Raw genomic sequence first — 23,891 nt, 5'->3', positions numbered from 1 at the left:
TTCTGTCAGGGATATTTCATCAGCGAGTGTCATAAAGTTCTTGGCGGCAATATTCAAGAGGAAAAGCTTTCCTAATTCCATTCTCTCTGATAATGGGATACAGTTGCATTCTTCTGAATTCCAGTCCTATCTGAAAGATTGTGGCATTACCCACATCAGAAGTTCTGTTTACCATTCAGAAACCAATGGGGCTGTGGAAAGGTAAACAAGACTTTCAAAGAAAGCATACAATTAGCCAGGGTAAATAATTTGAACTGGAAATCTGTCCTGCAAGACAGGATCACAGCTTATCGCATGTCTCCTCACATGACCACAGGAAGATCTCCCTATGAGTTGTTCAAGGGTAGAGTCTCAAACTCTAAGTTGTGTCCAGGATGGATGAGTTTGAACAAGGGGTTGAAGGATAATCAGATAGGTGATTTGAGACAAAGGGAGCTTGATAAGCAGTAGACAAGGAAACTGTATTTTGGTGATAAAAAATCTGCTCAAACCAATGATGTGAATGTGGTTGACCAGGTGAGGATTAAGGCACCTGTAGGTTGTCACCCCTGGTCAAAGTACACCAAAGTTAGAAATGTTGTCAAGATTTCCAAGAATGCAGTAAAGACCAATTTGGAATAAGAGCAGGGTGGCGTTGGTCAATTCTAATCTTAATCCAAGTGTTAGTCGAAGTGGTCTTGCTTGCTTGTTTTCCTCGACAACTAATGCTGATTCCTCTCTGACGAGTTCACATACCTTGCCCATTAATGTCAGAAAGAGGAGTCAGAGGGTCCGTAGATTACCTTTCTATATGAAGGACTATGTTTGTTAATTTTCTCTATTTGTATTGTTCTTTTTCTAGATGGTGATTTTATTTACTTTCTTTACGAGTTCACTGTTGCATTCTTTCCTTCACTTAAGTTATGTTATTCATTCTTTTGTTGTATCGAGGGAAGATGTGTGACATCATGCTTCTTCCTGACAATGATTCTGAAGTTGTCAGTTACTGAGCAGCTGTGGATGGCTGAAGTGAATAAACCGAACCAGACTTCAACTTGGTGTATGATCCATATTTACTTGAGTGAAAGACACCACACATTGCAGCCTTTCAAACCAGACCCGCACCACCAAACCGATTGGAAAGGTGGGTGGGAGTACAATCTGGCAGCTGATGGGACAGATATCAGATAGGGTTTGGAGGCAGCAGAGTGACTCCACCCTACCTTCAGCGGGACTGCAAGCTGTTCCTCCTCATCGAGGGAAAATGTATTGTGCCGCAGTGAACCTAACTGATGACCTTTCTTTCCTTTTCTAGAGAAAGTATGTGGCATATTTACAAGCCACTTGCGACAACTTTATGCCGCCGTTGTATCACGTCTGTGACACAGCGGCATCGTAAACAATGCGCCACAATGCAGCATATTTACAACGTGACGCATCTAGGGAGATGCGTCACATTGTAAAGTCCTGCGCTACATTATTCCTGCGTCAGGTATAATGTATGCAGAGTGGGCGTTCCATCACAAGGAAGCCTCGTAAAAGTGACTCAGTGAAATCTACAAGATTTCAATGAGTCACTTTTACGACGCCACTGCGTCAAAACCTTGCAAGCATAAGGAGTGACGCAGCATGATGGGAATAGGCATTCATGACCATTGCTGGAGTTGCGTCGTGCTTACCACACGACTCCAGCAATGCGCTGCCTTTCCGCCAAAAGATGCGTCACGCATCTGTCTCTCCTTGCGCCACAGTGCGCTGAATTGTAAACTTTCATGGTGGGGCAAGTTTTTTTTTCCATTACGTAATTTAGCTAACGCATCTTTGCTAATACGCCGAGATACGCCAGTACTTGTAAATCTACCCCTAAGTATCTACATTCTTCCGTTGGGACCCCAGCGTCAGATGGAGGTGCAATGCTCACCCCAGGCAGCTCCACTCTTCCAAACCTGCCTCGGTCTGTGCCTGTAAGTCGGTGGGAGGCCCAGGCTTACTTGCTAGCTACCATCTGCCACTATGAGCACAACTTTTGCGTTTTTCTTGAAATTATAAGGGTAAAATCTGGTAGGTTTCCTAAGAACCAGAAGGAAACTGATTCCATTTTTGAGAAAGGGATAACTGGCAGGTATCTCTTATTGGTTAGAGTGAGCCAAAATGTGTCTGAGAGCCTCCGTATTCCACAGTCTTGGTTTACTTCTTTGGTAACACTGACCAGTCTTTTCCTCTCGGCCAACAAATCCCCTAAAGTTGCATTTGGTAAATGTGTCCGCACCATGCATGAGGGAGGGCTAGCCATCAGAGATATCTACTTATATTACTGGGCTACGCACATTTTGGTAGTGAAAGATTGGTGCCATAGGGTCGGAGGACCCAATCGAATGGATTGAGATAGCACTTATGGGTGTGGAAAACATAACACATATGTTATATGGAGGAGGTATTTTCAGCCTGGCGAGCAGTGTGGCAGTGATTAGGCTGGGACCGTTGTCTTACTCTATGGAGTGGCCGGTGGCTGGCTTCGGTGATGTGGCTGGAGGGGTTCCAAGGGTAGGACTAGCAGGGCATCACTCGACTAAGCAATGTGTGGAACAAGGGTCACATTTGCTCTTACTGGACTTACAGTCAGAATTCCAACAGCATGCCTCACAATGTTTTCGGTATCTCAAGCTCCAACATGTTTGTACAAACATGACAACCTTCAGGAGGTCCCAAAATGTAATCCCCTGGAGATGTGGGCACTGATGGGTCACTTGGGAGGGGAGGAATATCACAAATATATAAACTCCAGGTGGTATAATCCCCAGACCTACTGGGACCCTTGAGAGTTGAATGAGAGGATTGGGTGGGGCCCCTGAAGGAGCAAACAGGTGGGGACGCCTGCATGCCCTCCATGATTTGGAGATTTTGGCAAGGCTTCATTTCATCCAGTTTACATTTCTTCATCAGACGTACCTTACACCTTATCAACTTTGGAGAGCTCGAGTGCATCCCTCCCCTGTGCTTTTCTGGTGTCAGGCACCTAGAGGAGATTTTTTTCCATACTGTGTGGATCTGCCCCATCATACAGCAATAATCGTTTCACAAATTTTCAAACACTGAACCTCTGCCAACACCCCTCCCATGGAGGCTTGAAGGCGTTGCATGGAATGGTGCACAAAATTGGAAGAGACTATCTATACCGCACAATGGTGTCCCCGCACATATGACAAAGTTTGGAACAAGTGGTAAGCCTAATATGATTTGGGGAGGGCACCTCCATGTTGTTGTTATGTTTCTAGTGTGTGATGTGTCCATGAGACGCTATGTAGTGCTATGTAACATGTTGTCTATAAAATGTTTGCTTGATGAAAGCGTGTTTATTGCTTTTAAAAACTATAAAAACATTCTTATAAAAAAATTGCATTTTGTTTGATGATGAAAGTATAACATCCCAGACACAATGTGTGACTGAGATATATCCTTTTCTCTCAATGAATACTTTCAACTTCATAATGATATCTTATAGTTGGTGAGTGAGTTTTCCCTTTTTTTCTCTTTTCTTATAAGATAATCTAATGTAGTAGGTTTTGTCGGATGTTTAGTAATAGTTGGTCGAGTTATTTACTTTCATACAAAAAATATTAATTTGGCTTCTTCCTCTGAAACCGTGATAGATTTTGCTTCCTGACTAGAAAATTATTGTTTTTCCAAAAACATACCATCTGTTTCAAATTATGATCGTGTAATGTGGTGATGTGTACAAACAATGTAATACAATGAATGCCTACAACTCGTTCAACAAAAATTCCACCATGGTTCGTATTCTTCAAAACATTTGTGCAAGCAATATCACTCTATCCAGTGGAATGGTAACACACATAAAAATGTAATAAAGAAAGAGCATTTTAGCTTTAGTCACACAGTGTCAAGTCCAACGCTGTGCCCACAAAAGACAAAGGCACGATTAAAGGACCAGGCAGGCCTTACATTGGAAAAGTGTGCCAGAGTATCGCGGACATTAAGCAAGTGGTGGCTCAGATATGTTTAGCCAGGAAAATAAGATTTTATCAGGTTTCTGTGCACATATGTGTTTAAAAAAGGTAGCAGTGATTATTTATGATGTTTTCTTCCCAAGTCTCTTTTCCTGCTGTTCTCATCGATTATTTCCCTCCCTTGATCATCTCAAAATTCTGTGCTGTAATTGCACACAGAATTGAGGCGGTCAAGAGGTGGACCCTTTTGTGCTACAAACTACTACTGAGGTATCATCTTGCTGACGCACACGCTGTTTGCTGATTATTTTCAAATGTTCAAATTCTCTTTTTATGTTTATAATTCAGTTTCTCCTTTTGTGTGGAGTGAAAATCATTTTATTTCAAAATTAGAACCGTGATAGATACATGGCACACCAGATTTGTAATTTCAACGTTCAATGTTCGTTTCCTGTGTTTCAGTTAGCATATTCCGGTGTCAAAAACAAATCTACTAGGCTTTTCTCATTTTTCATTTACAACTGGAGACAATGTGGCTTTTAAAAGAGCAATGGAAAGTTTTCTGCATGCATGTTTTTCTCTCTACAGTGACTTCCTTTCATAAAATAGTCTAAACGGGATCTGTTCAGTGTTGTGTTGAAACATAATATATTTATTTTGTAACTTGCTCTGAAGCTGTATTCTAAATGTGCTCACTCTTGCAATAACTCAATGACTTTTCCGGTTGATGCAAGTGACTGTGAAGAGTCCATTGTACCCTAATAAGTTCAAAGATGTAATGGCGTTCTCTTGTTTTAGGGAACAGGTTAGCATTTATTTCGAAGGCATCTCTAGCAGTGTTGTAGTTAATGTAACATGTTTTTATGAAAATCTGTTGGTTGTTGTCATTATTACTTCATTTCTTAACTTGAGTGTGTCGTTATTTGAAAATCTATAAAGAGTGCCTTTTCTAGGATGTGCGCCAGACCTTTTGCTCGTTTTCCCCAGAGGCTGGCTTCATGTAGGCCCACTTGCTGATTCTGTGCTTCGTTTTTTCTTTCAATTTATGATATTTGTTGCTAATCTAAAATGACTAACCAATTGTCATTTTTGCTTTCTGTATGATTCTTATGAGTCTTGTGTAAGTTTCCCTTCATAACCTTGGTCCCTTGCACTTTGGGCCTCACACAGCCACAGTCCATTCAATCAGCCCTCGGGGCAGTTGTAATTGGGACTATAGCATTAGAGGGAAGGTTCTCAAGCACATACTTGTAACAGTACTATGCGACATCAGACATGACAGGCAATGCATACAAACATGACATGATGCAAAGCTTCAGAGACACTACTTCTGAGTTGACATGCAACCCGTCAATACCGTGCTCTAAAATGATTGTGAGATATTTACACTAAAAATACATTAATGTGGAGTATATTGGCTGCTGTAATATTGGTGCTGGTTTATGAGACATTATTGGTACTTACCTATTCCAGGAGAGGAATACCGTTCACAACGGTCACGTGGTCGTTTTTCATAGTATAAGTGGCATAAAGGAACATCAGTGCAGCACCATATAAAAGGCCACAAATCGCCATCTGTAATTGAAATGTACAACTGGCACACAAATATTCAAACTGTTTAATCGCCTCGGATTACATTGAAAGACAAGCATACTTAAACTGAGCAACAGACCCATAAACAGAATGACATTAAAATTACACATTTCCTCAACTGCCTGTAATAAGCACCAGTAATACCTAACATTTAAACTTGCAAGCTTTAGAAGTTGCAAAAGAACCTTGTGCAATGGAATGGGGGAAAGGGCCTTCACATCAAATACCCTCTCCAATGGAAGTATTAGTAAAATATATCCATAGTCATAAATTGACCATTACAATAGAAGAGTGCCACTATCTCTCACCAGGAGCACTGCAAGTACTCTGATCACCAACAGAGGCTGCAGTTGGAAACCAGTTGTGATGGAATCTTAACGTCTCCAAGAGGTGGCGGGGACACCAATACTTCTGTGGTGTTATCTGAAGATTTGTCGTGACCTTGAAGAAGACATATTTTGTTGCTTTGTGTTTTACCATTTTGAATGTATTCCTTAGTTTTTGATAAATCGAGCCTGCATGATATCAACGTGTATTATACTGAAAGGTTCACACACATACAGCTCAATTATGTCTTGACAGGGGCTTAAAACTCCTTACGCAGAGTCTTAGATAGAGGCATGTAGAGAGAGGGTCCGATAGAGAAATCAAAGAAAGTTGGACAGAGTAAGAGAAACTGAGAAAGATCACTCAATGGGGGTTGGGAGGGGTTAGAAAGAGGGGCGCCTGCGCAATTGCCCACTTTGCCCATGCCTTAAAATGAACGTCGGTGCCAAGCTAGGGGGACGTGGCTATTGGTGTGTATTGCATAGTTGGCGGAGTGGAAATTAGAAATTACAGGGCGAACTGGTCAATTTGGACTAGATTTCCTTGCTAATTACTCATTTTTGCTGGTATTTCCCCCAGATGCTCTACCTACTTTCTGAATTAGTGAGCTGTGAAGTTACCACAGATCTTGTTAGGATGATTTTGCCTGTAATTTTGGTTACTGACTTAATCAGGATTATGAAACGGCAAAGGGGGCTATTTGGAAAAAGGCAAAAGTGACACCTGAAAAATATAGGAAACGCCCTGTTTACTTACCTGGTGGTGAAAGGGCATTTAGAGGTGGTGGAACAAATTGTTTTTGTTGGTGGAAGCTAAGTTGGTTGTAAGAAAGCCCATACCTGCACTTCTCCCAGCACAGGATCGTCAATGACCAGCACACAAATGCCAGCCCTATTTAAGCTGGGGTTTCTGGTAGTTTTTTTTTTTTTATTTTCAGAAAAACTTTGACCGGTATTGTGGTCACAACCAGCAAACAGCAACAAAGAGCCCCATGCACTGTATTGTTATGTATTTTTATTTTAGGGGTTTTCTATAGCGCTGGCCAGACCCGAAGGTATCGGAGCACTTTACAGCAGTCGTCATACGAGAGTCATACAATCTGACAAAACAGAAAATATACATATTAGCTCAAGGCATTTTGAAAGTCTCAGCACGGTGTACCCCATTGATGCCTGGAGGTCAAGTAGTGTTGAAGTTGTGTGCCTGTTGACTTTCACCGCTCCTCCTATGGGGCGGGTGATAATGGGCACCAACCCTCATGGCGGGGAGAAGGAAGAAGACTTAATGACCCAATAGTAGAGAGCAGCTTGTGAGCTCCACAACAGCTATTGGTTCGGGAGAGAGTGATTGAGGAAGAGGTCTTTGAGCTAACTCTTGAATTTTACAAAGGAGGTGATAGTCCTGATATGGACTTCCAGATTGTTGGCGCATTTCCAGCGAAGGGCCGGGCTGCGGTTTTTGTTTGCATGTTTTCATAGGGATGAGGAGTAGAGTGTTGGTGCTCCTGAGGTTTCTTGTATGGCCGGCTTTCCTGAGTTTGGAGGCCAGTTATTAAGGCTTCCCTGAGTGCAGGGCCTTGTGTGTAAGGCAAGCTGTTCTATAGCTGGCTCGCATTTCAACTGGGAGCCATTTTAGTTCTCTGAGTGCGGGTGAGATGTGATTGTATTTTTGAACTCCTGTGACCATTCTAGCTGCTGCGTTAAGAGTTGTTCTGAGGAGAGCTAAGTAGGATTTTGCTGTACCTTTGAAGATAGCATTCCCGTAATCAAGTCTAGACAGCACCAGCGATTGAGTGGCTTGTTTTAGGTTTTTGGGCGGAATGAAGGGTTTTATTTTGTTGAGTAGTTTCAAGTTGATGAAGGCGCTTTTTGCGGAGTTCTTGATGTGTTTTGCCATGTCGAGTTTTGGGTCTAGGGTGATTCCCAGTGATTTTACAGTCAGCCAGGATGAGATTGCCGTTGAGAGCATCAACAGCTTTTAGCCATTCTAAGATTTGGGGGTTCTCTACCTTGTTGGAAATGAGGAGGATTTCTGTTTTGTCTTGGTTGAGTTTTAGATGATTGATTGTTAGCCAGTGTTGGACTTCTCTTGGAGTGTTGTTGAGTCTCTGAATGTCATCAATGGAGGAGGTTTAGAGGAAAATCTGGGTGTCGTCTGCATAGAGGTGAAAGAGGATGTTAGCTGTTTTGAGAATGTTGGTGAGGGGTTCTATGTTGATATTGAAAAGTTGTGGGGAATGTACTTATCCTTGAGGGACAACCCTGCTGACAGGGTGTAGATCAGAAGTGCAGTTTTTGATTTGAATTCTTTGGTTGCGATTGTGGAGGTTGAATGAAAACTCCCAGTGCACCATGAAGATTTCTCTTTTGCTTTACAGAGACAAGCCCCGATGTGGAGGGTTGTTTTTACCAGCTGGGCCATGAATGGCATGGTGGCCCAGCTGACACTGTATTTCTTCAGGAGGGCACCTGCATTATCCACAAGAGCTGATAGTGTTTTTTTAAACCTGAAACTATACTTTGAATGAGGCACTATGTCAGGCATATCATTCTAATGGAAAAGGATGAAGGTTTTAGTGACCACTGAAAACTATGGACTGAACAGCTGTAATTTTCTTAACCAGCCAGGGCGACTGACTCCGGAATCTGGGGATCACGGTTCGATCCCCGGCACCGGCGGCAGATTAGCCCAGCACCATGTGACTCTGGGCAATAGCTTGCTTAATCTTCCCGACGGCCCCCAGCGCCTAGAGACCCTAACGGGTGATTGTGCGCTTTACAAATGTGGATATTATTATTATTATTGTGTTGTTCAGTTGATCTTTCCATCCTTTCATTACTAAAGGGGATTCCTTGTACTCAGTCCGTAGAAAATGACACCGTATTTACTTTGAGAAGCTATTGCACTTGATGGTGGTGGTGGCTGTGGCACCGGGTCCTCATAGGCAGCCTCTACTTTCACACCCTCTTAAAAACTGAAAAATCATCTCAAACCTATTCTTGAATCATGAAGCAGTTGGATCATTTTGTTATGTACTAAGGACAAGTAACTGTTTTTGCAAACGTTTGATTTTTGATGAAATGCAACAGAAAATGTTTTTGAGCTTACAGGAAAGGTGAAGAAATCGACATCCCACGCATGGAGGCTTTGGCTTCGCTAACTTAGTCCTGCATTGATTGACAGCCTCACTGAACCACTTAAAAGAGAGGCTGTCAATCAATCAAGGTGGGCAAAGCTGGGTGGATGTTGATAAGTGATCTTGCTTTCTACACCTTTAGGTTTTCAATCTGCTTCAATAACAACGGTATATGGTTTATCTTGATAGTTTTTTTTATATGAATATGGAAAATGTTCTCCAACCAAGTAAGCCGTGGTCCTCTTATCTAATTCATTATGGTGCTATCCCAAAATTAGACTTGTTGGTGGATTGCTTATTGGACATGTTGGGTGGACAGAAGCATGCATATATTTAGTTAAATTAGTAAAGATCTAGTCTCTACTCCATTTTACTTACTCATGCTATATTGTCACATTCCAAAATTCGACTTTAACATACATCAGCAAACTTGTGAAATCATCACTGATTTGATAGAAGCTCATAAAGGGTTTGGATTGCTTACCTTGTCTGCCTCGCCAAATATTCCTAGGGTAATGGTGTTGTACGTGGCCTTTCTTAGGGGATTTCCCTAAAACGTTTTCCTTTTTTTCTCCTGTTTTTTGCTGATTCCCTTTTCGTGGTCTTAGAACTCTGGCCACTTTCCCACTGTAATGCAGTGTGAGGCGCATGTGCCCTTCCTACACATGCTAGGAAGTGGTGCTTACCTGATTGGTTTAGATGCTACCCTATAAAGACGTATACCACATATCCAGGCAGGTGTTGCACTGGCTACTGCTGGGCTACAGTGCTGATTGTGTCACCCACAAGAATAGCCTTAACAACATTTTTTAGTTCTGCCATTGCAGCCCTGTTTTTGTGTAGTTGCAAGCATAATCCTCTTGGCAATTCCAAACCACTGGCCAATGCTGAGGGGGACTTTTGCTACCATTATGACACACCTAGGGTAAGCCTTGAGGGGTGCGGCAAGTGGTAGGGGAAAGGCAGGGCATGTACAGGTCTGTTACTTGCCCAGGTTTTTAATAATCTCCATGTGGGTTTTCCTAATTCTCCTCCCATGGGTCAACATTGGGGAATTGCTGAATTAATTTTGAACTACAGTTTTAGCTTACAGCAGGGAGTAGCCTCATGTTTCTTTCAAACATCATTAACGGCCTGTGTGTGCGCATTAGCATTTATGCTCAGGATGGCCTTTCTAAATTACTGAGAAATGCTGAGGGTGCCTTTCCCTAACACTAGAGTACCCCTAGGGAGAGTCCTGGGGGGTGGAGCAAGTGGCAGGCGCAAGGTAGGGCAGATACACATGTGTTCTTGGCCCAGGTTGTGAAGAACCCAATGTGTTTTTTCACTGCCTATCAGGTCTGCCCTCCCCATAGATCAAGATGTCGGAGATTACTTTAAGCTGCAGTTGTGGCTGACAGTGGAGAAGCCTCATGTTGTTTACTATCAATGGATTCACAATGACAAATCCTCCCTTGTGGTAGAGGTGGATTTGTCATTAATAGCCTAGAAATGCCACTTCTAGAAAGTGGGCATTACTCTGCCCTAAACTCCGTAGTGTGCCTTTTAGTTTGCCTCAAGTCCACACTGGAGGCTGGGCAAGCATATCTGTGTTTTTCCCCAGAGATTGCCATAAAACCTGGGCATGTAACTCAAACAGCAGACCTCTACCATTTTAGGATTTGGCTGGTTAGATTGGGGGGGAGAGGTTGATACTAGGCCTCTGGGAAGCCAGATAATGGCCCCACCAAAGATTAGGATCTGCATTCCAAGGCCACATGGCGGACAGGACTGGAATTTAGGGGAGACGTGTGGTTTGAAGGGAACCGTCTGAACCACCCCGTACTTCAAAGGCACACTACAGTATAACTATTGCTGACATACTTCAGCAGGGTAGAGATAGACTTGTGGGGATGTAGGACCAGGCGTCCTGTACTGCGTGGTACACACTGCCAGAGGGATGCGGGGTGCACATTCATGTTATCAAATGACCTGCCGAATATGATTTGCACTGCATTATGGTGCTGAGTGTGTGTGTATGCGAGTGTGCATCATATGGACTTGCCGATATCGTGAGTGTGGGAGAGTGTGCTGCAAGAGAACAGCCTGATAATAGGTACACTGCACAGCAGTGTTGTTTTACTTGTTTGTTTCTTTACCTAATATTTGAACACGTGTGGCCATAGTCCATGGTGCTTCTGAAAAGTGGTAGTATACATTCCTATGTGTACACAGTCCTGATATCGTTGTGACCTAGGGTGTACCCTAATAATGTGTGGATTTGAATTGTGTCTTTGCAAGGGTGGGCCAGTTCTGATAATGTATCATACCGCATTAGGGTGCTGGGGTAAAATAGGATTCTTCCCAAGTGTACATATCACTGATGTCATTTTAACAATGTTGGGCTTAGTACTGCTAGTAATATTTCCAAGTGTGATTTATGCCCAAAAATACATGATGTTTATTTTGTGTTAATTAATGTGTGTGTTGAAAACAATCTTTATTTACACAGACCATGTGTGAAGTGTCTTTTGTGATGCTCAGTGTATTTATTGTGTGAGACTGCTGTGCCAATGCTTTACAAGTTGCATTTGTGATAAGACTGACTGCTCAGTGCCAAGCTACTCAAATGTAGAAAACTGGGCTTCTTTGCAGATCCCCCACCACTTTATTCCCCCATTTGAACTGCTAGATTCTGGTTTTTGACTTTGATAGTGCACTGGGTACCTGCTAACCAGGTCCCCGTGCCAGTGCTCTTCCCCTTAAAAGTAATGTGAATTGGTACACCCAATTGGCAAGGATATTTGCCCCCTTACAAGTCCCTAGCATATGGTACCAGTGGTATCGAGGGCAAGGATGGTAAAGGGGTCACCAGGGCTGCAGGACTATATTGTGCCACTCTGAGTGACCCAAGTAAAAGTATATCTGAATGTCTGCCATTGCAACCCTGCAGGAGCAGCCTGTCTGCTCGAGAGTTATCCCTATAGTAATCCTGTAAAGCAAGGTTATACTGTAGTTGGCCGGTGGTCCATAGAGTCACATGAACTGGCTACTTAAAAAACTCAAGACAGCCAACTCCATTATGGTTATGGAATGCCTACATTGGAATTGGTGTCAAACACTATGTAATTTCAACCCCAACATGATTCTTGTGTTGAGGGTGAGTAGGTGCCCACATAAGGTTTAGTGTTCCAGTGCCTTGGAGGTCTTCCCAATCCGTTTGTGCCATGACAAGATCTGCCCTCCTGGTGGGATGTGCTAGCACTTCCCCAGCATGGAGACAAAGGCCTGGGCAGAAAGGAGGTCACACCTCCTCCCTCCCAGGATGGCTAGTGTTTACAGTCATCAAGGCGTGAGCCTCAAAGACTATTACCGCCCGAGGACAAAGCCCTTTCCGCCCTGTCATTGCAGACAGGTTGGAAAATTAGGTAGTCAGGAGGCGTACACCTCCAAAAGGCTAGCCACACATTTAGGGTGGGCTAGGAGCCAAGGAAGGGGTCTGCCATTATGGAAGACCTTAATCTAGAGGACTCTGAGTAGAAAGGTGTTGCCCCCTGAACTAGGATTAAAGGGGCTTGTCTGACACCAGATCCTCAGTTCTGTACAAGATTTCGAAGAAGAAAGCCAAGAAGCAACTGGTCACCGGCAACTGGATTTGGACTCTGCCAGAAAGCAAAGAGAGGACACAAGTGTGCTAAAGGGAACATATACTGGAATTGCACGAACCACTTGGGTCTGGGGTTGAAACTCGACTCGCTCATCAAGAGGGATTGCAGTGGAGGCCAGAAATCGAGTTGGACTCCCCTGGACTAGTCCCCTGCAAGTTGCAGGTAAATCGTCGTGCTGCTTCGCCAGAAGTGCCATCCACTGAGCCTGCTGCAAGCTAAACTGAAGAAAAGTGGTGAAGTGCATGCTAGGAGTTGTAGTCAGGCTACCACCAAGTTTGAAACTACTACCTTACTCTCTGACCTCCAGCTTTTGAAGTAGCTGTGGACTACTTTTGCTGCAGCCAAGGCTTTCTGGTTGTCATCCCTGTGACCAACCTCTGCTAGGACATCTATACTTCGAGGGGGAGTGCCAGCATCAGTGACCGACATGAGCAACAAACCCACCGCTGTGATCCTGAACCCTCAAGGTGACGACGTAGAGTGTGTGGCAAAGCATCTTTGGCCTAACCCTCCTGTGATTTATAGATGCCAGGCAGACGTGGTAGCATAGTTTCAGCTGTGGAATCTGGGTCCTGGGACCAGAAAGGCCTTTACTCCCCGAAAGTAACAGATAGCTATATTGCTAAGTGTTGTTTTGCAGAGTGCTGCATCTTTTTGACAGCACCCGCGAATCTCGTCAGCATCAAGGACAGTCAAGACACCTCTGCACCCAGACTCTTTGGGCAAGGTAAAGGAGAACTGACTGTTGAGGCTTGGTCTAGGGACACACTGGAGCTTAACTCCAGAGAATTTGTTTGAACTCACCCTGCAAGTGACAGAGCGTCACATGTGTTTTCCACCAGTCATTTTAATGAGAATGGTTTGACAACTTAAATTGAATCTATTTTTGAATGATTTCAAAATCCACAACTCTGGCTGTATGCATGATACAAAGTTCGTTTTGGTGTCTTTATTTATATAAAATAGACTCTATATTTATAAATTGGTGTTAGATTTGTTTTGAGTCTCCTTAATTACATATGCACCAGAATGCTACTTAAAATAATTAACAGGTGTTCCTCCAGTAATGTCTGACTGCTCTTTGCCACACTACTAGGTCTGAGTTAAGGATTATTGTTGTTGAATCCAAGGATCATCCTCTGTGTATTGTGAGACAATTGCATGGTAAGGCCTCCCAGCCATACCACATAATATTCTACCTTGCGAAGGGTATGCACAGGTTACACAGTGAGAGTAATCATCTGACCCTGAAAGGACTGGAAGGTTCTGCCAGGCGTGGGCACCACCTCAGCCAACCAGAAAGTACCAGTTCCAAGAAATGGTGATTTTAGAATCCAAATTCACTAGTTTGATGACATTTAACCAGTCAAGCTTGCTCCTGGACAAGGTTGCTATGCATGGTCTCAGGACAACGTTATCGCTGGAGACTTTGAGATGGTCTTTCATTCTTTGTGCTAAGGTATTCAGCTATAAGCCTTCCAAAAAGTGCACCATTTGCATGTGCATAGCTGGAGTTGTTTGAAAAGGCATACCTGTTGGAGATGTACAAAAATCCTTTGATTTACTAAGCCACATGTTTTGATTTTGAAGTTTTCGACTCACAATTGATTGGCAAATAAGGGGTTCTCCAGCCTGATGTACTGAAATACTGCTTAGGAAATGGTTGCAAAATGTGCAATGCCTTTGTTTGTCAAGCTTATAATTTTGGAATGCGACCTATGTACAATTAGGTCACATCAGGCTTGTGTTTCCTCCTGAGGCTCAGCCGGGAGTGTATGTTGCACTGTGTTCGAAATTTTACTGCATTGCACTGCAGTAGTGGGTGCAGCTAAAGCGTGGAATGATCTCCCACTTTACCTTAGAAGCATGACCAACTTATTGGCCTTCAGAAAAGCGGTGAAAACTTGGCTGTTCACAAGATAACGGACTACTTCCTGTTCTGAGCTTTGGGTAAGACCTCGCACAACCCCAGGACAACTTCGGGTAACAATTAATAAATGTTTATAACATAACATAAAACCTCCAGTTGCAGGGCATCGCAGAATGAGCTGTTTAAAATGAATAATAGTTGGCAGCTCACTCTTTCTGGCTGTAATTGGCTGCAAACAGAGGGAGACCACTAGCCTTCAGTTTATATTCCTAAAGAGATTTTTATTTTATTTAGCCAGGGTTCTTTAAATGAACCATATGTTGCTTAAAACATTCTTGTTTGGGAATAATCAGGAGCATGGGCAGTGGTCCTCTGAATCATTCCCTGCTACTCCGATGCCGCCTGACTTGATTCTCAAAGGGGAAGCTGTTCTATGGGGAGAGCTTTCTAAAATCATTAGTTCCTCGCCATATGCCCCATCTTCTTTTAATTCCTCCTATAAGTCTTTCAGTGGGCACTTCTTCGTCTGAGCTGCACATATTGTTTTCTGATCATACTGTATCTATTTGTTATCATGGCACATTTTAATGAGAACAGTATTTTCCTAATTTCTAGGCTAAGTAAAAAAGTAAGGGCACAATATGTGTGACTGAAATACTGACTAGCAGCAATATGGCATTTACAATATCGACTTACACGATGTTGTAACAGGTGAGTCGATTCAGAGCTAAGAATAGTAACGCTGTACTTTCATATAAATACTCACCCTAATCATATAGTGATGGTGGTAGCATCGTGGCACCGAATCGACAGAAGGAACAGAGGTCTCCTATATAAATAGTTTCAGCACAATTTCCACAGAGTTAGGCTATCCTAAACTAACCCAGTTGAATGACAACAGCATACAACCACAATCGTATCTCTACCAAATAATTATCTTAGCTGGAATTTTAACACCGTTCACCCAATTATTTGTTGAATCCTTCATACCCATTCTATGGGTCAATTCTTCAATACTTTTCTTAACCATGATTTTAATAGACAATACACTTGATTTAATGTAGAGCTTAATATTCAGATAATATCATTATATGATTTCTCTCTACTAGATAAAATTGTATATTTTTCTATTTGCATGAAAATAAAAATGTTCTCATGGTGATTCTCTAGGTTGTTTGTTGGAGAGTGGTTCATGTATGGGTGTTCCTAAAAGAATAGTTAATATGATACAGTCATTTTTCGGGGTTCACATTTGTGTTATAGGGATCAATTAAGAATCAAAATATGTCATCATTATTCATTCTAGAATGTAATTTTTTTCTTCGGATTCCTACTGATCACATCTTTTATAATATGATGACATGGGCTTCCCAATAACTACCCGGAATCAGGGGAGTAAATCATTAAAGCAAACAGCAACCTCTTACATCAATCTTTTTACTTATAATAATGAAAATTAATTCAGGGGCCATTACTTAATCACGTACTATATAGAAACCATACAAAAGATTAATATATCAACTGGTTTTTGCTAATGTGATATTTTTCAAGAAATTGCCCATTGCTCGAAACAGTGTGTATATTTACAAAGCATAACATCAGACCATCCATAGATAGAGACAATCATCTGTATCACAATTTAGTGTCAAATCATCGTTCAGTAAATCTAGTGGTCCAATTGTGTCGATGTTTCAACCCCGGATAATGTGAAGGGTTATCGTAAGCAGACTTTGTTGAATGCCTTGGCCGCGTCCAGAGCTACCACGGCCAAGGGTTCTGATTTTCCCACTGCTAGGTCAATATTTCCCAGCAGAAGGTGTGTCTGGTCTTCAATGTGTCTACCAACCACAAAGCCCTTCTGATCTTCATGTATCAATTTTGGTGTTAGTTTAGCCAACCTCCCTGCCAAAATACCCACAAAGATTTCATAGTCTGCATTTAGCAGGGAGATTGGTCTTTATGAGTCCGCTCTTTGGGGGTCCTTCCCGGGCTTCAAAATCAGAACAATGATAGCTTCCTTCCATGAGTTTGGGACCCTACCCGTGGGTGAGTAGATAGAGTTAAAGATGATTTCTAAGATGGGACATAAATCATCCTTTAGGTGTTTATATACCTCACTGGGAAGTGCATCTGTACCAGCAGCCTTTTTGTTTTTTAATTTCTTAATCTGTGCTTCTATCTCTTCTTTCGTTATAGGAGCGTCCAGACTGTTTCTATCCTCCTCAGATAATTTTGGCAGATTTTTACTACCCAACCATAGGCGTAGGGCTTCAGTGGGCGGATTTACATCTTCTCTATACAGATCTGAAAATAGAGAGAGGAGGCAGCTTTGCATGTCCTCTAATTTCCTTGATGTATCACCATTATTATTAATGATTAGCTCCTTAATGTCATTACTAGCACGATCAGTTCTAGATTTCCACGCTAGTAATGCTCCTGCCTTTTCTCCATATTCAAAATTATCAATCCTACTTGAGTCCCACTGGGCTTTACACTTTGCATCTAAATGCCCTCTATACGATTGTTTTGCCAGTTCTAGATCCAATTCAATCTGGGGAAGTCTTTCCTGCTCCCTACTGTGCGCGTTGATCCTATCCTGCTCTAGCTGACCTATTCTATTCTCGATTTTCTTAAGTTCCCCTGCCTACTTTCTGTTCTTAGCGCAAATAGTTGCATGGAGCTTCCCTCTGAGCCCTGCCTTATAGGCATCCCAGATATAGTCTGGAGTAGTAGACCCCATATTAAATAGAAAGAATTCCGAAGTAAAGGCCCGGATAGATTGTATTGCCTCTGGACTGGAAAGAATGGTCCTCTTTAATGTCCATCTGGACTGCGTCTGCATTTCACTTTTCACATAGGCTAACTGCAGAGGAGCATGGTCTGATAGGAGGCTGGGCTTCACTACTATCTTCTTAATATCATTAGTTCAGTGTCTATCCATGAAGATATAATCTATCCTGGAGGCATGTTTGGACTTCTTACTATAAAATGTATATCCCTGTATTGGACCCTGTTTAGCTCTCCATACATCCTCCAGATCTAGATCGTGCATCATATTCCGTAGTGCTCGCCATATCTTTGGTGCCCCTACATAATTACTCAAATTGGACCTATCTTTAATGGGGTCTAATAGTACATTAAAATCCCCTCCCAAAATATAAGGTGGAGCTTCTAACATCAATATGGATTGTAATTTCAAGATGTAAGATGGATCGTCCACATTAGGGCCGTAAAAAGAAGCACATACTATATCGATATTATTCAATACCATTTTCACAACTATCCATCTTCCAGAAGTATCTGTTTGGACCCCCCTGATTGTTGCAGAAATACCGTGCTTCACTAGTATGCCCACTCCTCTATTATGTACTGTCTGCTGCGATACCTCAAAATCTTTTATCCACTTGGTCTTAGAAAATACAGAACGACTTTCAACTAAACTCAGATGTGTCTCCTGTAGTAGACAGATCTGAGCTCTCGACATCTCCAGGTGTTTGAGAATAAGTCTCTGCCTACGGGGGCATCGCATTCCATTCACATTCCAAGTAGTAAAGATGGTCTGTTTACTCCCTGAACTTTGATCTCCCATCATTCTTTCTATTCCCTAACAGGCTTAATTCCTTAACTCTAGTGAGATGAGTATTTTTTTGAATTTTATCCCTATGCTCCCCCCCAAGTGCTCCCCCTGTACCCCCACCCCTCGCCATCTCTCCTTGTGCCCTACCCCCCCATGAGGAACCCTCCCTTCCAATAGGCTAAGCCTGTTTGGCTAGGCTCCCCCACCTGGATGCAGTTTTGTTTTCGATTTAATGCGTGAATACTCTGTCATTGAACAATCTCTATCGTGCGGCATTTGACTCATATTGTCGGCCATGCAGCCTAATTCTGAAGGGTGAAGGATAGATGGGAAAAAGGCCAAAATGAGAGAAAAAAAAAAGATGATAAGAGGGCCAAGGGAAAGGAGTACTCCAATCCCCTACCTATACACCTATTCCCCGCCTATTCACTGCCTTTCGATCCCTGTTCTTTCCTAATCTTCAGAATTAGACTGCCAGCTTCTTCCCCTGATTTTACCAGGTGCATGTGGTTGTTCCACATCACCCTTAAATGTGCAGGGAACTTTAATTGTGCCTTTACCCCCAAACCATTCAACTCGTCCAACCTTCTTCCGAGCTCCCACTGTCTGGTGGCTGTCACATGGGAAATGTCAGACGGTATTTGAAAATTGAAGGGGTTAGAGCTGTTAAATGCAATTGTTTTTTCTTTCAGGGCTGACGAGAGAATCTGCTCCTTCACAGTATAGGTCAAGAAATTTACTAAAATTTTCCTTGGCTTCTGCCTTGCAGGGTTTCTTCGAAAAGGGTCTCGATGCACCCTCTGGATTTCCCGTGTTCGGTCCACTGTCTCGTCTCCCTTCAAAACAGTCCCCTTTATCAACAATATCCCAAAGCTCTTCAGATCAGCTCCTTCCATAGCTTCCAGCACATGCAGTATTTTCAGATTGTTCCGTCGAGAATAATTCTCTAACCTCTCAATGTCCTCTTTTAGTTCTCGATTTTGTACACTTAACTTTGCAACTACTTCATCGGTGGCATGCACCGAATCTCTTATTGATGGTAGTTGCTTCTCCAATACTTCTGTCCTTAATGTGACATCGTCCAGTCTCTTTGCTAGGACTTCACACAAAGCCTGAATAGCTGCCTGGTTGACTTCGGAAGTTGAAAAGCGGCTAACCAGCTCGGATTGGTTATTTACCGAGACAGTGAACCTATTAGATATTTCCTCCTTCATAGTCAGGAGAATGTCTGCCAATGTTGAGGAGGTCACGTCGGGATTAGAAGTGGCTGGCTTGCTAACACCGATAGGTGCTGGATTTGTCTGCGACTCGGACATTCTGGAAGGCTGATGACATAGTTGAGGGATATCCCCCTCTTCAGAGTTACCGTCTGTCAGTACAGAATACTTGTTTGATAGGGTCACATCCGGATGTACAGTCAAATTGTTTACAGTAACTGTCTCAACTCCCACTGCGTCTCCTGCATCTACTTCTTCTGCCCCATCTACCATGTCAGCTTTGGCTGCCTCATCGTTCATGGAGATGTCCGCAGGGGCCTTTGCAGATTTTCTCTTAGTCTCACCCCCCTCATTGGGGAAGGTTGCTTTTGCTTTGCCCCTACGCCCTGCTTTGTGGCATTCTTCTGGGAAGCAGAAACCGAGGGGGGCGGGGGCGTCTGTATTTTCGAAAGCTTTGATGATTTGGATGGTGTCTGGGAAGTACTGGTGGCCATTACTTTATAATAGGTTTTCAAAGAAGGGGTAACCTTAGTATATAGTGGCACGGCTTTCTTGGTTTTAACCTTCCTTTTAGACATTCTTACTCCAACCTCCTCTAGGTCTTCATTAGGGCCACAAGCTCTGCCCCTACCTTGCTTACTGCAAGATCTTACAGAGGAGATAGGAGGGGACACTCGCACGGGGTATCCAGAGCTTTCTTGTAGGGGGTCCTGCTTAAGCCTAGCCCTCAATGCATACCTATTAACTCTTACAACTTGGGTTTGAGCCGGGTCAGATTTAATTTGCTCGTACACCCCCCGCTCTTTGGCCCACACAGAGTTAGCAGTATCACCATCCATCCATCCCCCTCTCTGCAGTGAGGCAGTGACACTTCCTTTATCCTGCGCTCTCAGCTCATACAGACCAATTTTATCCACACTCCCCGAGAAATGCCTTAAAATATACCTCCGGTAGTGCCCCTCCACTGGGGTAACTTGCACTTTCCCGGCTGTTTCCTCAGCAGATTTTGCTCTGGGGCTCAGTGCTCCAGTCTCATTTATCAGTGTACTTGTTCCAGCAGCGCTAGGCACGCTGCTGCTCTTACACCCCTTGCTGCTGCCGCCTCCTCCTATGTGGGAAACTCCGGTTTCACCCCAGCCGTCAGCACCAACGTTGCCTCCCTTACATGGCACCCGGAGCGCTCCGAGCAAACTCAGAGCGAGATCACGTCTCCTCCGCGCTCGTACTGCCTCCTCCCAACTCGTATGCCAGACCTTCCCGCTGAACCCTCGCCGGGTCCGAAGCGAACGACCCGTGCAGCCTCTTCCGCACTCTTCCCTGAACTTCGCTGTTCTGATCCTGGGCTCATCACCCCTCACGCCTTCAATCAGACCTTTCAACGCTGTGCCATGAGAAACGGTAAAAAACGGTAAGCCCCTGCTTCACCGCTACTTTGTCCAGAGCCTCATATGCACCTACATCCGAGGAGCCGATCCGCGGCCGTTTAGCTGGCGGCCGCCATGTTCCTCAGCCTTAGCTCAACACAAAGTTTACTTTCCAAGGCATTCGACAAAGTCTGCTGGAAATATATGTGGGAAGTCTTGGAAATAATAGGGTTTGGGCCACTATTTATCTAAACTCTTAAGAACTGCTATAAGGGAGCCTCTGCCAGGATCCTTTTAAATGGAACATTAACATCAGTATTTAGCATCCAGCAGGGAACCAGGCAGGGGTGTCCCATCTCCCCGCTGTTGTTCAATCTATATATTGAACCTCTAGCTCAGGCAATTAGGCTCGACACCACTATAACACCGTTCCAGTCCGGACAATACAGCTCTAAGTTGGCCCTTTATGCAGATGATCTGATTCTGTATACAAGAGACCCAGTTGTAGCCATTCCCCGGATTGAGGAATTGACAGCAGAGTTCGGGGCACTTTCAGGTTACAAGGTGAATAGATCCAAGACTGAGGTCATGTGTTGGAACATAGATCATTGGCCAGGCACAGAGAGTTTGGAGTTTAGATACCTGGGGATCTATATTGTGCGGGATTTGGATCGGATCCCTAAGATAAATCTGGATAGAACAACCAGGGAAATAGATGGCCTGTTTAGCAGATGGAAGAACCTCCCACTATCCATTTATGGTAAAGTGAATTTAGTGAAAATGGTTATTCTCCCCAAGCTTTCATATTTATTTTCAACCATTCCGTTGATATTCCCTAAGAAAGATATAAAAAGATACAGAGCAAAATTGGGAGTTTTGTGTGGGGAGACAAAGGGGTACGCCTGACCTGGAAGAAACTTAGAAGAAGACTAGTAAAAGGCGGGTTAGCCCTCCCTGATATTAGCCTTTATTCAGTGGCTTTTCACTTTAAGAGCATACGTATGTTACTCACCAGACCTGACGATTCACCTTGGGGCAAATTGTTTCAAGAAATGGTGGGAGTAGAAGGGGCAAATGATAAATTTTTGTATAAATATGGATCTCCAAGATTCTTCAAGAGGGTTTGTTTGAAGGTATTAAAACAGCCTTAGAAATATGGTACAGGGTAAGGGTAGGGAGTGGGATCGGGTACTACTCAGAATTATCTCCAATCTGAGATTCACCGGGTACCCCGGACTGTTTGAAAGATGCCCTGGCAATACCTATTAAAAGAGCTGGAATCTTGGAATGGAAAGAGTTAATGGATGAGGAAGGGATACACCCATGGGAGTATTTGAGGGCGAAGGTAGAGACAAATCTATCAAGGTTTAAATATCTCCAATTGGTGTCCTGGCATATAGCGGAACGGGGGGAGATGCGAAGCAATGAGGTAGTAGAAAGACTTAGCCGATCCTCCAAACCAATTGTAAAAGAAGTCTCGGTATGGTACCAACATTTATTAAAGGGAGAAGATATGGGGACACCACCGGCAGAGGGTATATGGAATAATTCTCCACTGGCGCCGCAGGCAAAGAGCATGCTTGAGCTATCATTGAAGACCTTATATAAACATATAAAGCCTGCCTGTTTGAAAAAGAACCACTTCTTTGTGATTAATAGGCTTTACTATACCCCCTATAACATTGGGAAATTTGCCCCTGTACCCCCACCAAAATGCCCAAGGTGTCAGGTATTGATGGCTGATGATATCCATATGTTTGTTGATTGTAAAGAGCTAGATCAATACTGGAAAGAGATAGGACAGGCACTGTCGGGACTTTTCAGTACTACGATCAAAGTAAACTCCTCTTTGGTTATATTTGGGGATGATGGTTTGTTCTACCAGATAGCCACATGGCTGGAAAGAGGGCTCCTTCTATTTTTGATCCTATTGGCAAGAAGGGAAATATGTAGGAGATGGAAGGATCACCTCCCCCCGAGAAGTGAGGACTGGCTAAATTCATCATTTATCATGGCTCGGTTGGCATAGGAGAGGGCAGAGGAGAAACCGCTTAACATCTGGCACCCTCTAATGAGGTGGGGAAGGAACCTGAGATTGATCCGGACACTCCAATGATTACACCATGTCCCCGGTACTAAAGGGGAGGAGGTCTGGTGACCCAAGTAAAGCGTGGTCTGCCAGGAGGCCCACAGAGAGAGAGTATGGCTGTAAATGATCCACAAAGACTTGACACGGTGATGTTGGACCCGGCCTCGTGGCGTGGTCCTACCCCTCACGCATGGCGGGCCCTGGACGACATCGGCCCCCCATTGACCCGCTGTCGCCCCCCTGAAACTACCCTCCATGAACTCTCGACGAGAGCAGCCCCCCTGGCAACCCACGGCTCTCCCCCCTGGAACCCGGCAAACCCTGCTCGCCCCAACCCTGCAGGTCCGGCCACCACCCCGGACCACCATTTCAGGCCCGATTCCATCTTGGGCCCATCACGTCCGAGCCCGTGACCCTGGCCGCGGCCCCAGCAAAGCCCCAACCTCGAGGCACCAAGATCTGCCCAGGTGGTAGAGTGGCCACTTGACGGATCCAGGAGGAGGGGAGTTTCGATGGCCCTCCAGCCGTCCCCGGACGCCTGGTTTCGATCGCCCTCCGTCCTCCCTGGGCGCTGGCTCCACCCCCCTGCTGGGTGTCTGGACACCCTCATCCCGGCCCCTCTGACCCCCAGGCGCGAGGATCCGGACATCAAAGGACTCCAGCCCTATATCCGGGCCAGCCCTGGATTAGGACTCCAGTTGTATCTTGGAGTCGAAGCCCTGCTGACCTCGTCGCGGCTGATCTTGATAAGAAATCTTGTACTCGGACCCTGGAACCTCGGAGCCCTGCTGACACTGTCACGGCCCGACCAAGCGGAACCATCCTCGGAGCCCTGCTGACACTGTCGCGGCCCGACCACGCTGAACCATCCTCGGAGCCCTGCTGACGCTGTCGCGGCCCGACCAAGTTGAACCATCTTCGGAGCCCTGCTGACGCTGTCGCGGCCCGACCACGCTGAACCATCCTCGGAGCCCTGCTGACGCTGTCGCGGCCCGACCAAGTTGAACCATCTCCGGAGCCCTGCTGACGTTGTCGCGGCCCGACCACGCTGAACCATCCTCAGAGCCCTGCTGACGACGTCGCGGCTCTTTGCACCCTCCAGCTCGAGGTTTGAGAGCTGTGCG

At 44.3% G+C, this 23,891-nt stretch overlaps 1 protein-coding gene across 1 annotated transcript in view; it reads right to left on the bottom strand.

The window, feature by feature from the left end:
- Positions 1-23,891, bottom strand: part of LOC144761885 (mucin-like protein) — a 507,595-nt gene that overhangs the window by 386,086 nt on the left and 97,618 nt on the right. The window contains exon 5 of the mRNA XM_078647097.1: positions 5,412-5,522. Within this exon, the coding sequence (XP_078503223.1) occupies positions 5,412-5,522 (111 nt within the window). The remainder of the gene's footprint in view (positions 1-5,411; positions 5,523-23,891) is intronic.

Source organism: Lissotriton helveticus, chromosome 6 (genome assembly GCF_964261635.1).
Source record: "Lissotriton helveticus chromosome 6, aLisHel1.1, whole genome shotgun sequence".
NCBI lineage: Eukaryota > Metazoa > Chordata > Amphibia > Caudata > Salamandridae > Lissotriton > Lissotriton helveticus.
This window is presented reverse-complemented; position numbering and strand designations above follow the sequence as displayed.